General features: G+C 46.3%; 1 protein-coding gene across 2 annotated transcripts in view; it reads left to right on the plus strand.

Moving 5' to 3' along the window:
- EEA1 (early endosome antigen 1) overlaps positions 1–12,415 on the plus strand; it is a 136,452-nt gene that overhangs the window by 116,679 nt on the left and 7,358 nt on the right. For both annotated transcript variants that reach the window (XM_074941912.1, XM_074941913.1), the window contains 4 exons: positions 1,100–1,285; positions 1,858–2,096; positions 11,608–11,728; positions 12,074–12,172. In XM_074941912.1, the coding sequence (XP_074798013.1) occupies positions 1,100–1,285; positions 1,858–2,096; positions 11,608–11,728; positions 12,074–12,172 (645 nt within the window). The remainder of the gene's footprint in view (positions 1–1,099; positions 1,286–1,857; positions 2,097–11,607; positions 11,729–12,073; positions 12,173–12,415) is intronic.

Below are 12,415 nucleotides of genomic sequence, written 5' to 3' on the forward strand. Positions count from 1 at the left end.
AAGTCACAGTCCATCTCACAAAGAGCTTACAATCTAATAATAAATTAATTTTAAAATAGCCTGAATACTTATGTTCTGTGGAAATACAAAAAAATATATAATGGCTTTCAGATGTTCTTTTGTCATCCACTGTCTAAAAATGATGGTTACTTCCAGAGAATTCAATGCCCAATGCATTTTGATTTTAGGAATACTAACTATAATTGTCACACACTTCCTGAAACCTCTGTGCTAAAGAGAGAAGGAATTTATAGAGCTGCAGAGAATTTTAAAACATACACAACCTGGGATGTCAGCTTAATATTCACCTCTTGTTCTCCATGGTTGCAGTCAGACTGAAACCAAAAATATCTCCACTTATGAAATCAAGTATGGCCATATTATCCACCCATGGGTTTGAAAGGAGAAAAAAAGACTATCCTTGGGATGTTTTGTCTTGACTTTCAGTGGATGTGTCCTATGAAAAATTAGCACCCCTTATTCATCAGAATAATACATTCATATTGGGCTGTGGATTTAAGGAAGAATCATTCCTGTCAAATTAAGTTATTCCATCTATTTTTGAAGTTATTCCATCTATTTCCAGTACAATATGTAGGTAAATATTTACAAACTTAAGACCTGTAGAAACACTCCTATGCAATAATTGTTTCCAATGGAGTAAAGAAATAAATAAATCAAAATTCCCTTCTTGCCACCAAGGGGTTTGTAACTCTCACCTTGTGACACTTACCTAGTGCAGAAAACCTGACAGTGAAATTTATTAGAATCGGGCTTAAAAGTGAAATTGACAAACCTACTACTTGACAGAAAGGCAGAAAGTAAACAAACATAATTTCCACTATTTTAGTGGAGAAGTAAATTAGATTTTTTTTTCTGTTTGTAGTAATCTAAGATGTAATTTGTAACCTAGGTAACGAACTTACTTTTTTTTTTTTAATATAGTGTCACGGTCAGTTGATACTGTATTTTGTGCGGTAAAAGCATTTGCTCTCCTATCCCAGGAAATAGTTATCGTCAGTCTCAAGTTAGTTCACAGATAAGTTTTACCATTTTATTTTTAGACCCTATGTGATAGTTTAAACTTATATTTTAACAGGAGGTGACAAATCTAAAGGATGCGAAGCAGCTATTGATTCAACAGAAACTAGAGCTGCAGGGCAAAGTAGATAACATGAATTTAGCTCTTGAACAGGAGAAGAAGAATCAGCAAATTATCAAAGATCAGCTGAAAAAAAAAGAGGAAGAACTGAAGAAGGAATGTGTTGCAATTGAAACTAAACTGGTGAGCATGTATAGAACTTGTGTGTATTTAGCACATGTCTCTGATTCCCTTCAAAGAGGGTGGGAGGCAGACTTAATTTTAATCTCATGGCATTTACATTTTTAATCAATGATTTGTAAATATTTCCAAAAACCTTCAGTGTGAGACAGATTATACTGTAGGAAAACTCAGGTACAATAGGCTAAGCGCTATTTTGACAAATAGAAATAAATCCATAGTGGGACCATAAGCAGGCATTTGTTTAGTATAATAGCTGTTTATGAATTAAAATAACTTAGTTTTGAAATTGTAAATACACAGTTTTTAATTTCTCTGCCTCAGTTGAACAATACCAGAAGGGTAGAATCTAGTTTTCTTTCACTTATAAGGAACATTGTTGCATTAGAAAAAGTGACTCTTTGGAAAGACATGCCTGAGTTACTGCCTGCTAGCTGTAAAATATCAAAAATGGTTTTGCAGAGATAAACGTTACCATCATTTTAATTTTGATGTTAGAGTTAATAACACACCAACCTGGTTACAAACTCAGAGCTATTTGATAGCTCATTGTTCAATGTTTCCTTTTTTCTCAGGGCACAGAGATAAAAGAGAAAGAAGAAGAAAACAGAAAACATGAGGAGGTGGAAGCCAAGCTCACCATGCAGATCACAGCTCTGAATGAAAACCTCGCTACAATGAAGAAAGAGTGGCAGAGCAGTCAAAGAAGGGTCAGTGAGCTAGAGAAACAGACGGATGATTTGCGTGGGGAGATTGCTGTATTAGAGGCAACAGTACAAAATAATCAGGATGAGAGGAGAGCATTGCTGGAGAGGTAAGTCGGTGATGTGGGAGTGTGCTTTTGGTTGCTTATTAGGAAAGTGATAAATTAAAATTTGAAAAATAGTGTTTCAGTTTTCTTAGTGTTCTACGTACATTTTTGTATGTATTGTACTGCTCCCAGTGCTCCAGGTAGGGGTTTCCAGAGAGTGAAGGCCTCCCCTCCTTACCCCCAGCAAATCTTAGTAGGCTGTTGAACCAGTCAACCAGCTAACCAAACAAGAGCCTTCACACCCTGTGGGCTTTGTGATGGAGTGCCCACCTCCTGCAAACTTTGACAGGTGCATCATGAGTTGCCTCCTCATAAGACTCAAGATGCTCACCAAGGCCCCAAACGATGTTGACCTTAAGAGGCTTGTGTCCATCCCCTGCAAGTCCTTAATTAAGCTCTTTTGGAGCCTCTCCAAATCCATCCTGCACATGTGCAAGCATTAGGAGGGATGGTCAGTAGCCTCCATGAGTCTTAGAAGGCTTTGCAGAGGGGACTTCCATAGTCTGAGTTGGTTTCTTGGGGATCCCTTCACTGAGGATCCTCTGTCTCAGAGTCAGAATAGGCTCATCAACTTCCCAGTGATCTAGAACAGACTTGTCATCCCCCTACAATACAAAAGAGGCTTTTGGGCTTTCAAATGTGGCCACCGGTGACCCTTCTAAGACTCAGCATATGCCCCCTCTGAGCCTCTTAAAGCTCGTAAAGAGGACAGACGTGCTTCCTCAGACTCACTAGATGTTCCCCTCTCCTACAGGCCTCTTAGTTTCCCATTCTAGGCTTCTGACCTCTTAAGATCCCTCCTTCTACCTCTACTACAGATCTCCTAAACTCTGCAGAAGCGGAGCTCTTTTTCTCCTGATTGCAGGAGGCCTGCAGGATAAGGGGAGGGGGACTGAATGAGAGCAATGTGGTTGCAGGATTGGAGGACATCCTGAGGTCTGCATGAGGGAAGAACCCACTTGTGAGATAAAGAAAACCCTTTATGAGGGTCTCTGTGGGGAAACTCTTTTTCTGACCATCAAGCTTCCTTAACAAACAAATTATATTTTGAGCTCTAGGTCTGCAAGGAAAAGGGCTAGAGACTTTTTTTTAATAGCTGCTTAAATCTCCAGCAGCAGTCCCTGTGCTGTGCTAAATTCATCAGAGCCAGTTTTCTGCAACAATATTACAAACACAGAAATGAAAACATTTTGAAAATAGGCTTTAAACAATTAAATTTTGTACCTGGGCATTAAATTGTGGCTAGGAAGGGACCACAGTAAACGAGGTTCTTCTTTGAATGTCCTCTACATATTGCCACTCTTGGGATATGCGCCGACTGGTGCCATTGAATGGTACAAACTTATACTAGCAATGCCTATTCTGAGCATTCATGTGCCCCCTCCATGTACCTCCCATCAGTGTTTGAGCATATTCTGAGAATGGGGCTATAAAAGGGGGCACGGAAGCAGTTACTGCCTCAGTTCCTTCCAGGCACTACCACAGATGAATGTGAGTCTTCTTCAGCATACAAAATTGAAGAAGACTGCCCAGTCAGCAACAAAAACCTTAGACCTGCTTCCAAAAAAGGAACATGGTAACAGAAGTGGCCTTAGACAATATGCGTTCCATGCCTGAGGCCTCTTTGGAACCAGGACCTTCAGTTCTGAAGAAGCAGCAAGACCAAGTACCTTTCTGGGTCTTACATTGTCTTCTATTCAGGGAACTCGTCAAATCCTTCAGATTGCAAACATGTGGATGTGAGACAGACCAGAGACCAAGATCGCTTTGTTGGGTCAGGACCTAATAAATCAATAGATCTCTCTCTTGTATCGGCACTGATACGTTCAGTGATGGTTTCTACTTAGGTACCTGTGGATCTGCATTTATCAGATCAGTGTCATGCTTCTTCAGCAGAAGAGAGAGATTTGGATAAGGATCCAACACAATGCTTTCCCTCTCACAAAAAACAGAGTGGATTCCTCACCATATGGATCTTCTGCTATGCTACTACTTCCTCCCCAAATACCTATAGATTCACCTAGAAAGACTATCTCACCCTTGTTGGTACTATGGATCCCTACCTCTATCATATCTTGTTCCTTGTCAGATCTGGGTTTGGATCCACATTTAGAAAAGGAGATGGATACATCAATTTACCTGCAGCCTTGACCTCAAGGCTGTTTTTGTGACAAAGATTATTGAACGTTGATGTTTCCTCATTACTATGAGATGGTACAGAACTGGACAAATTGGCATGAGTAGTAAGTATCTTCCTGGATGCATTGGCCATACTAGCCAATTCCAGGGCTTCTATTTCAACCTCATTCAGTTGCGATGACCTCGATTCCACATTGAGGCAAGGAAACTTCAGCACATACTAATGTGTTGGATCCAAGGCATTCAGATCCTACACCAGTGGAACAGAGACCAAGAGATAGGTCCCCTACAAAAATTCAGGATATTCTCTGTGATGAGGAAGAAGTTGATGTGTTTTCACAAGATGGTATTGTGCATCAAGACTTAGAACCCACAGGCAAATTCTCCCCTGAGGAAAACATTGGAGTAGCCTCAGTTCCCTCACGATCTGAGGATGCTATAGAACTCCAGGATTCAGTAAGCAGAATGGAGTCTAAGTTAAAATTACCGTCTGTTTACTGCAGGAAACTCCTCCTCTTGTTTTTGATACTGGGGAATACATCTGCTGAGAAAGTATCTCTGCCTCTTTGGGAAGGTCTGTGCCAGCCAGCAAAATCAGCATGGAATACTCTACCTTCATATCAACTGATTGCTAAGAAAGCTAATTGGTTGTATGAGATCCCATATGAAGAGTTTTCTTTTTTCCATGTTCATTTTCCCTTTAACTCTCTTGTGGTAGCTGCAACAATGCAACATTCAAGAATGGGACATTTACATTCTACTCCACTGGCAGAAAAAGGAAATAATTAGATTGCTTGGAAGAAAGGTATTTTTTTTCAGCTTCTCTAAACATGAGAATAGCTAGCTACCTAGCTGGCCTGGCCAGATAACAGTTTCATCTCTGGGACAAGATCTCTCTTTTTTTTTTTACAAAGAATCTTCCTGAGGAACACTGCAGACTGTCTAATGCTCTTATTAAAGAGGGTCTAAATGTTGCTATACATGCACTGAGAATGTCTTTTGACGCTTTGGATATATTGTCAAGATCAGGACGATATCAGCTGCAGCAGTAACTATCCACAGACATGCATGGCTACACACCTCTTCTCTGCCCTAAGAAATGAGGTTGAAGATTGAAGATCTTCCTTTTGAGAGGGATGATTTGTTTGGCTCAAAAATGGATGAGTTGTTAGAGAAAATGAAAGAGACTAGACAGGTGCTAGGTTTCTGGGTCTCTTACAGCTTTTTAAGGGAAGAATTCCTACACCTGCCTTCAGATATCAAAGACAATATTATGCTCATTATTCTTCATATTCCAACAAAGGTAGACAATACTACCAGTCGCAACAACAGCAGCAGCAGCCATCATCATCTTAATACCAGTATAGGAGGCATCCATTTAAGTTTAAGCTGAGACAAAAGAATTCATCCTCCACTACTTCTGACAGATAGCCCTTCAGTTTGACATGGGGTTAGAGAGCAGCAAACCAACTCTGGATTCCATCCCCCTATTCTTTGGAGACTGTTTATGCCACTGTTTACAGTGAGTGGCAGAAGTTCACTATGAACAGGTGGGTTCTGGACACCATAAAGGGTGGATATACCACCCAGTTTGAGACCCTTCCTCCAAACCAGCCTCTCCCTCCCTATTCAGGACCCCTCTTACAAGTTGGTGTTACAATCAGAAATCAACTCTTTACTCGGGGAGAGACTGATAAAGGGGTTCTGGTGAATTTCAGGAGTCGGGGTTTCTACTCCCACTATTTCCTAATCCTAGCAACATCCGGTGGGTTGGCTGTGGAGCCCCCTGGAGTGGCACCTTCATGTCACTAGATTTATACCCCAGCCGACCCAGCGCCCCCTCAGTTCCTTCTTATCGCCCGTGACGGTTGTTGGAGCTGTGGAGCTCGGCTTTGCTGCTCTCCACTCTCCCTAGTGATACTGTCTTCGTAGTTTGTTAATTGTTATAGTAGTTTTAGTATAGTTATAGTAGTGGGTTAGAAGGGGTCTCCTCCCCTCCCCCCCGCCTGCTGCTTGGGCTCATGCCCAAGGCTCTGGGCTTTAAACCTTGTTCATCTTGTGCTAAGCCCATGCCAATGGGTGATCCCCCACGACGCCTGCCTGACATGTCTGGGGGAATCCCACCAGGCGGACAAGTGCACAATTTGCAAGGGATTTCGGCCCCGGACCAAGAAGGAGCAGGACTTTAGATTAAGACAGCTCCTGATGGAGGCGGCTCTTAGCCTGGATCCCCCAGCGGCGCGCCGAGCGCCTCAGTGCGCAGTGCCCCGGTGGCAGCAGTAGGTACTGCACTGTGGTTGGACTCTGGCAGAGTCCCGCGGCACCAGAGTTCCTCGGCACTGCAACTGGTGCAGTTGGTCCGGCACTGTTCTCATTCGCCTGGCCAAAAGTGGCACCGCAGACCAGAGATAGCTGCTCCACCTCAGCAGTTGCCAGCGCCCCTGGGACCACCCTCGGAGTCGCATCCGGTAGCGGAGCAACGAGGGTTCAAAAGCTGAAGTCGGCACCGAGGGAAGAGCCGTTGAGTTTCCCCGACTCATAGCATGGTTGAGTCCTGGCTTCCATCAATGCCAGATACCTTTGCGGTGGCAAGGGACAGTGATGACAGTCGACATCACTGCAAACGGCGGCACCGGCTCCAGTTCATGCGGTACCATCCCGAGGCAAACCATCCCTGATCCAGCCGTCAGCTCCTTAGTTGGAACCACGGCACTGGTCATGTTCCTATCCCCCTCCTTGGCCGAGGCAGGACTTTTACAGGAGACGTGTGGGAGGTGACAGGAAGAAGTCCACCAACCACCAGCCAGGGCAGAACCAAGGCCCAGCTAGACCTCTGGCGGGGCCCAAACAAAACTTTTGAAGGTTCGGCCGAGGACAGCGTACTGGACATCAGTCAGGATCCTTCCCCACCATTCAAGAGTTGTTTATCCTGTTTCCACCGTGCATGGTCCCTCATAACTACAAACCGTTGGGTTCTTCGCACGGTGGAAAAGGGATATTCTCTCCAATTTCTTTCTCCCCACCCTTCCTCCCCATCCCTCTTCAGGGACCCTTCTCATGAGCAACTCCTTACGTAGGAAGTGCAGATGCTCCTAGCCGTGGGAGCGATTGAGGAGGTTCCAAGGGAGTTAAGGGGCAGGGGTTTTTACTCCTGTTACTTCCTAATCCCCAGAGCAAAGGGCGAGCTTCGGCCTATCCTGGACCTACGCAGACTCAACAAATTCATGGTGAAGTTGAAGTTCCGCATGGTGCCCTTGAGGACCATCATACCTTCCCTGGAGACTGGTACGCCGCCCTCGACATGAAGAACGCATATTTCCATGTAGCGATTCATCTGGCGCCCAGAAGTTTCCTTCGCTTTGTGGTCAACTGCAAACAGTATCAGTTCATGGTCCTTCCATTTGGTCTTTCTACGGCCCCCCAGGTATTTACCAAATGTATGGCTGTCGTGGCAGCCTCCCTCCATCGGTAGCAAATCCAAGTATTCCCCATCTCAATGATTGGCTTATCCAAGGTTGCACCAGGGAATAGGTACAGTCCCACGTCCAAGCGACCATGGCTATGTTCATCGATTAGGCCTCCTCCTCAACATGGAAAAGTCAACTCTGGATCCAACCCAGAGAATAGAGTTAATTGGGGCAGTCTTAGATTCCAGACTCGCCCGAGCTCTTCTACTGGACGCCCGCTTCCAGTCTTTGGCGAGTCTCATCCGGAGCCTCCAAAGTTTTCCTACCTCAATGGCAAGGATGTGCTTAAGCCTTCTGGGGCACATGGCCTCCTGCACGAATGTGACCAGGCATGCCAGACTGCAGCTCCACCCACTTCAGGCCTGGCTGACAACAGTCTATCGCCCAAGTCAAGACAGCCTAAACATGGTGGTCACCGTCCTGGAAATAGCCTTAGCCTCTCTCCGCTGGTGGTTAGACCCCAGGGCTGTATGCGAAGGAGTCCCATTCCATACTCCTCAACTCTCATTGTCTCTAGTCACAGACGCATCATCCCTAGGATGGGGCGCCCATCTCGGCGACTTCCGGATGCAGGGCCTATGGACCACAGCCGAACTCTCTCTACACATCAATGTACAGGAGCTGATGGTGGTGCGCCTGGCGTGTCAAGTATTCCGGGAGCATCTACATGGCCGTTGCATGGCGGTCCTCACAGACAACACCACGGCCATGTTCTACATCAACAAGCAAGGGGGATCTCACTCATCCCACCTTTTTCGGGAAGCCATTCGCCTGTGGGAGTTTTGTATAGCCCACTCCCTCCACCTGGTGGCGTCCTTTTTCCCAGGGGTCCAGAACACAGTGGCGGACCACCTCGGCAGGTCCTTCCAGTCCCACGAGTGGTCGATCTGTCCTGATGTCATCCACTCCATCTTCCTGAGGTGGGGGTTTCCCCAGGTCTACCTGATTGCCTCGCGCAGCAATAGGAAATGCCAGATATTTTGCTTTCTCCAGAAACGCTCCCCGGGTTCTCTCACAGACGCCTTCCTACTCCCGTGGAAGGGCCAGTTGTTCTATGCCTTCCCTCCATTCCTGCTGGTTCACAAAATCCTACTCAAGATGCGCAGGGACAGAACACATCTGATCCTGTTTGCCCTGGCATGGCCTAGGCATCACTGGTACATCACGCTATTGGAGATATTGGTAGACGCCCTGATTCCACTCCCGCTTTGGCCGGACCTGATCTCACAAGACCACGTCCGCCTCTGTCACCCCGACCTGCAATCCCTCCACCTCACTGCATTGACACTGCATGGCTAACTCACTCGGAGCTTCTCTGCTCCCATTCGGTGCAGCAGGTCCTGCTAGGTAGCAGGAAGCCCTCCACTCGAGCCACGTACCTGGCCAAATGGAAGCGTTTCTCCTGCTGGTGTGCTCAACGCGGCATGCCCCCCCTGCAAGCATCCGTGCCTCTCATCTTGGACTATCTCCTATCCCTAAAACTGCAAGGTCTGGCAATATCATCTGTTGGAGTGCACCTGGCAGCCATCTCGGCTTTCCACGCCGGAGAAAATGGACGCTCTGTCTTCTCCAACCCTATGGTCGGTAGGTTTTTTAAGGGGCTGGACCGTCTCTCTCCGCAAGTGCGGCAACCGGTCCCCGCATGGGACCTTAATCAGGTCCTGTTCAGACTTACAGGGGCCCTGTTTGAGCCAATGGCCACCTGCTCACTTCTGTACCTCTCTTGGAAGACAGCCCTTCCTCGTGGCTATCACTTCGGCGAGGCGCGTATCCAAGATCAGAGCCCTCACTTCGGAAGCACCGTACACGGTCTTCCATAAGGACAAGGTGTAGCTATGCCCTCACCCGGCTTTCCTTCCCAAGGTGGTATCAACTTTTCACGTCAACCAGGACATTTTCCTCCTGGTCTTCTATCCGAAGCCACATGCTACTTGGCGAGAGCAATGGCTGCACTCTCTTGATGTTTGCAGGGCCCTTGCCTTCTATATTGAGCATACGAAGCCGTTCAGGAAAACGACCCAGCTCTTTGTCACCATGGCCGACCAGATGAAAGGCCTCCCGGTCTCTTCACAGCACATCTCTGCTTGGATCACGTCCTGTATCCGTGCTTGCTACAACCTGGCCGGCATCCTGGCCAAGCCCCTCACTGCCCATTTCACAAGGGCTCAAGCCTCATCGGCAGCTTTCCTGGCGCAAGTTCAAATACAGGAGATCTGTAGAGCTGCCACTTGGTCTTCAGTGCATACTTTTGCCTCTCACTATGCAATAGTCCAGCAATCCAGAGACGATGCGGCATTTGGTTCAGCGGTGGTGCACTCTGCGATATCTCACTCCGACCCCACCGCCTAGGTAAGGCTTGGGAGTCACCTAATTGGAATCAATATGAGCAAGCACTCGAAGAAGAAAAGACGGTTACTCACCTTTGTAACTGTTGTTCTTCGAGATGTGTTGCTCATATCCATTCCAAACCCTCCCTCGATCCCCTCTGTTGGAGTAGCTGGCAAGAAGGAACTGAGGGGGCACTGGGTTGGCTGGAGTATATATCTAGCACCATGAAGGCGCCATGCCAGGGGGCTCCACAGCCAACCAACCGGGTGTTGCTAGGGTGAAAATTCTCCGACGAACTTGCATGCTGCATGCACATCTAATTGGAATGGATATGAGGAACACATTTCGAAGAACAACAGTTACAAAGGTGAGTCTTTTTTGCTCTGTGGGTTACTCCAAATATAGATCTGTTTACCACAAAGTTCAACACCAAATGCTGTTTGTTTTGTCTGAGGGCAGGAGCAGACCCACATTCTCTAACTCAGGGATCGGCAACCTTTGGCATGCGGCCCATCAGGGAAATCTGCTGGCGGGCCGGGACGGTTTGTTTACCTGCAGCGTCTGCAGGTTCGGCCGATCACAGCTCCCACTGGCCATTCCAGGCCAATGGGGCCTGCAGGAAGTGGCGGCCAGCATATCCCTCGGCCTGCGCTGCTTCCTGCATTGGCCTGGAATGGTGAACCGCGGCCAGCGGAAGCTGCGATCAGCCGAACCTGTGGACGCTGCAGGTAAACAAACAGTCCTGGCCTGTCAGCAAATTTCCCTGACGGGCTGCATGCCAAAGGTTGCTGATCTCTGATCTGAAATCCTTATATACTGCTGACTGTCCCAAGAGTGGGAGTGTGCAGAGGACAATCAAAGAAGAAATGAAGGTTAGTTGCCCATAAGCAAGGTTCTTTAAGATGGACTTTATATATTCATACTCCCTGCCCCCCTTCCCCTCTCCTGCAAAGTCCTAACTGTTTGGGCTCTGCATTAGCAGTGGAAGAAACTGAGCCAGTGACTGCTGCCACGCCCCCCTTTATAGCCCTGCCTTCTGAGGGGAGAACATGGAGGGGATGTGTGAACATTCAGATAGACACTGCTAGTCGAAGACTGTATTGTTCAAAAGCACCAGTTGGCGTACATCCCGAGAATGTGAATACGTACGGTCCATCTTGAAGAACCTTGGTTACAGGCAAGTAACCTTCATTTTTTGGTCTCACCTCCTTTCTGTTTGATTTGCTACAAAATGGCCTGCCAGAACTGCTGCTGCTGCTTAATGAGACTGTCTGCTTCTGCACTTGTGCAGAGCAGCATGCTCCAACTGGTGGATGTGCACTCAGTCTTGACCCCCTCTGAAACCTGGGCCCCGCTGTGCCTCATTTGGTACTCCGTCTGAGAGTGAGGCTCAGATGTGATCTTAGGTTAATTGTTAAAATACTACATCAATTTCCCAGCAAAGAAATACAATGGTTAATTACGGTCATATATTTATTTGTTATGGATACATGGCCAAACCTTTCAGTGGTGACATTTTGCCCAATAGGATAGGAATTGCTTTGTATACGTTTAATTTACTACTTGCAATCCATCTTCAGGTGTATTAAAAGTGAGGGAGAAATTGAAAAGCTTCAAGCCAAACTCCTGGAACTGAAAAAAAAGCTGGACAATACAACTGCAGCGATGCAAGAGCTAGGCCGAGAAAACCAGTCGCTACAGGTATAAATCACATTGCGGTGACTAAGCATGTCAATACCAATATGTAGTGATGAAAACTATTTTGACTTGTCACTCCAGACTTGTTAAAATGAGGCCCAGTGCACCTCAGGAGGCAGTTGATATCAATGGGAGCTTTCATGTAAGTTCAGAATTCAGCCCATAGTTTGGACTTCAGAAAGTTCTTTTTTATTTAAATAACTGTGAGCTTGCATTATAACTGCTGAATCGCCATGGTTAATCCTCAGTGTTTTATCCTGATGCGTACAGCATGGGTGATGTAGTAGAGGACATTAGTAAGAAATGGACTTGCATTTAAAAAAGTCTGTATTTGTTTTATTCATCTAGATCAAACACACACAAGCCCTAAACAGGAAATGGGCAGAAGACAATGAGGTACAGAACTGTATGGCCTGTGGGAAAGGCTTCTCAGTGACCATCAGAAGGGTATGTGTGCCTTTGTGGGGATTCTCTAGAACTTTTTTCTTTCTGAACTGTTTTGGAGTTGAAGCAAAGTTAAAGAGCATCTTTAAAAGGTACTCCTAAACCTCAATACAGCTCAGAAACATAAATGGTTTGTATTGTTTCAGATGTTATAAATAAACTGCTCAAGGCTTTGTCTACACACGAGTGTTTTGTGATGCTTTAACGATATCTGTGTAGAACGAGATATAGTTGAAGTGGTACAAC

Source organism: Natator depressus, chromosome 1 (genome assembly GCF_965152275.1).
Source record: "Natator depressus isolate rNatDep1 chromosome 1, rNatDep2.hap1, whole genome shotgun sequence".
In the NCBI taxonomy this organism is placed as follows: domain Eukaryota; kingdom Metazoa; phylum Chordata; order Testudines; family Cheloniidae; genus Natator; species Natator depressus.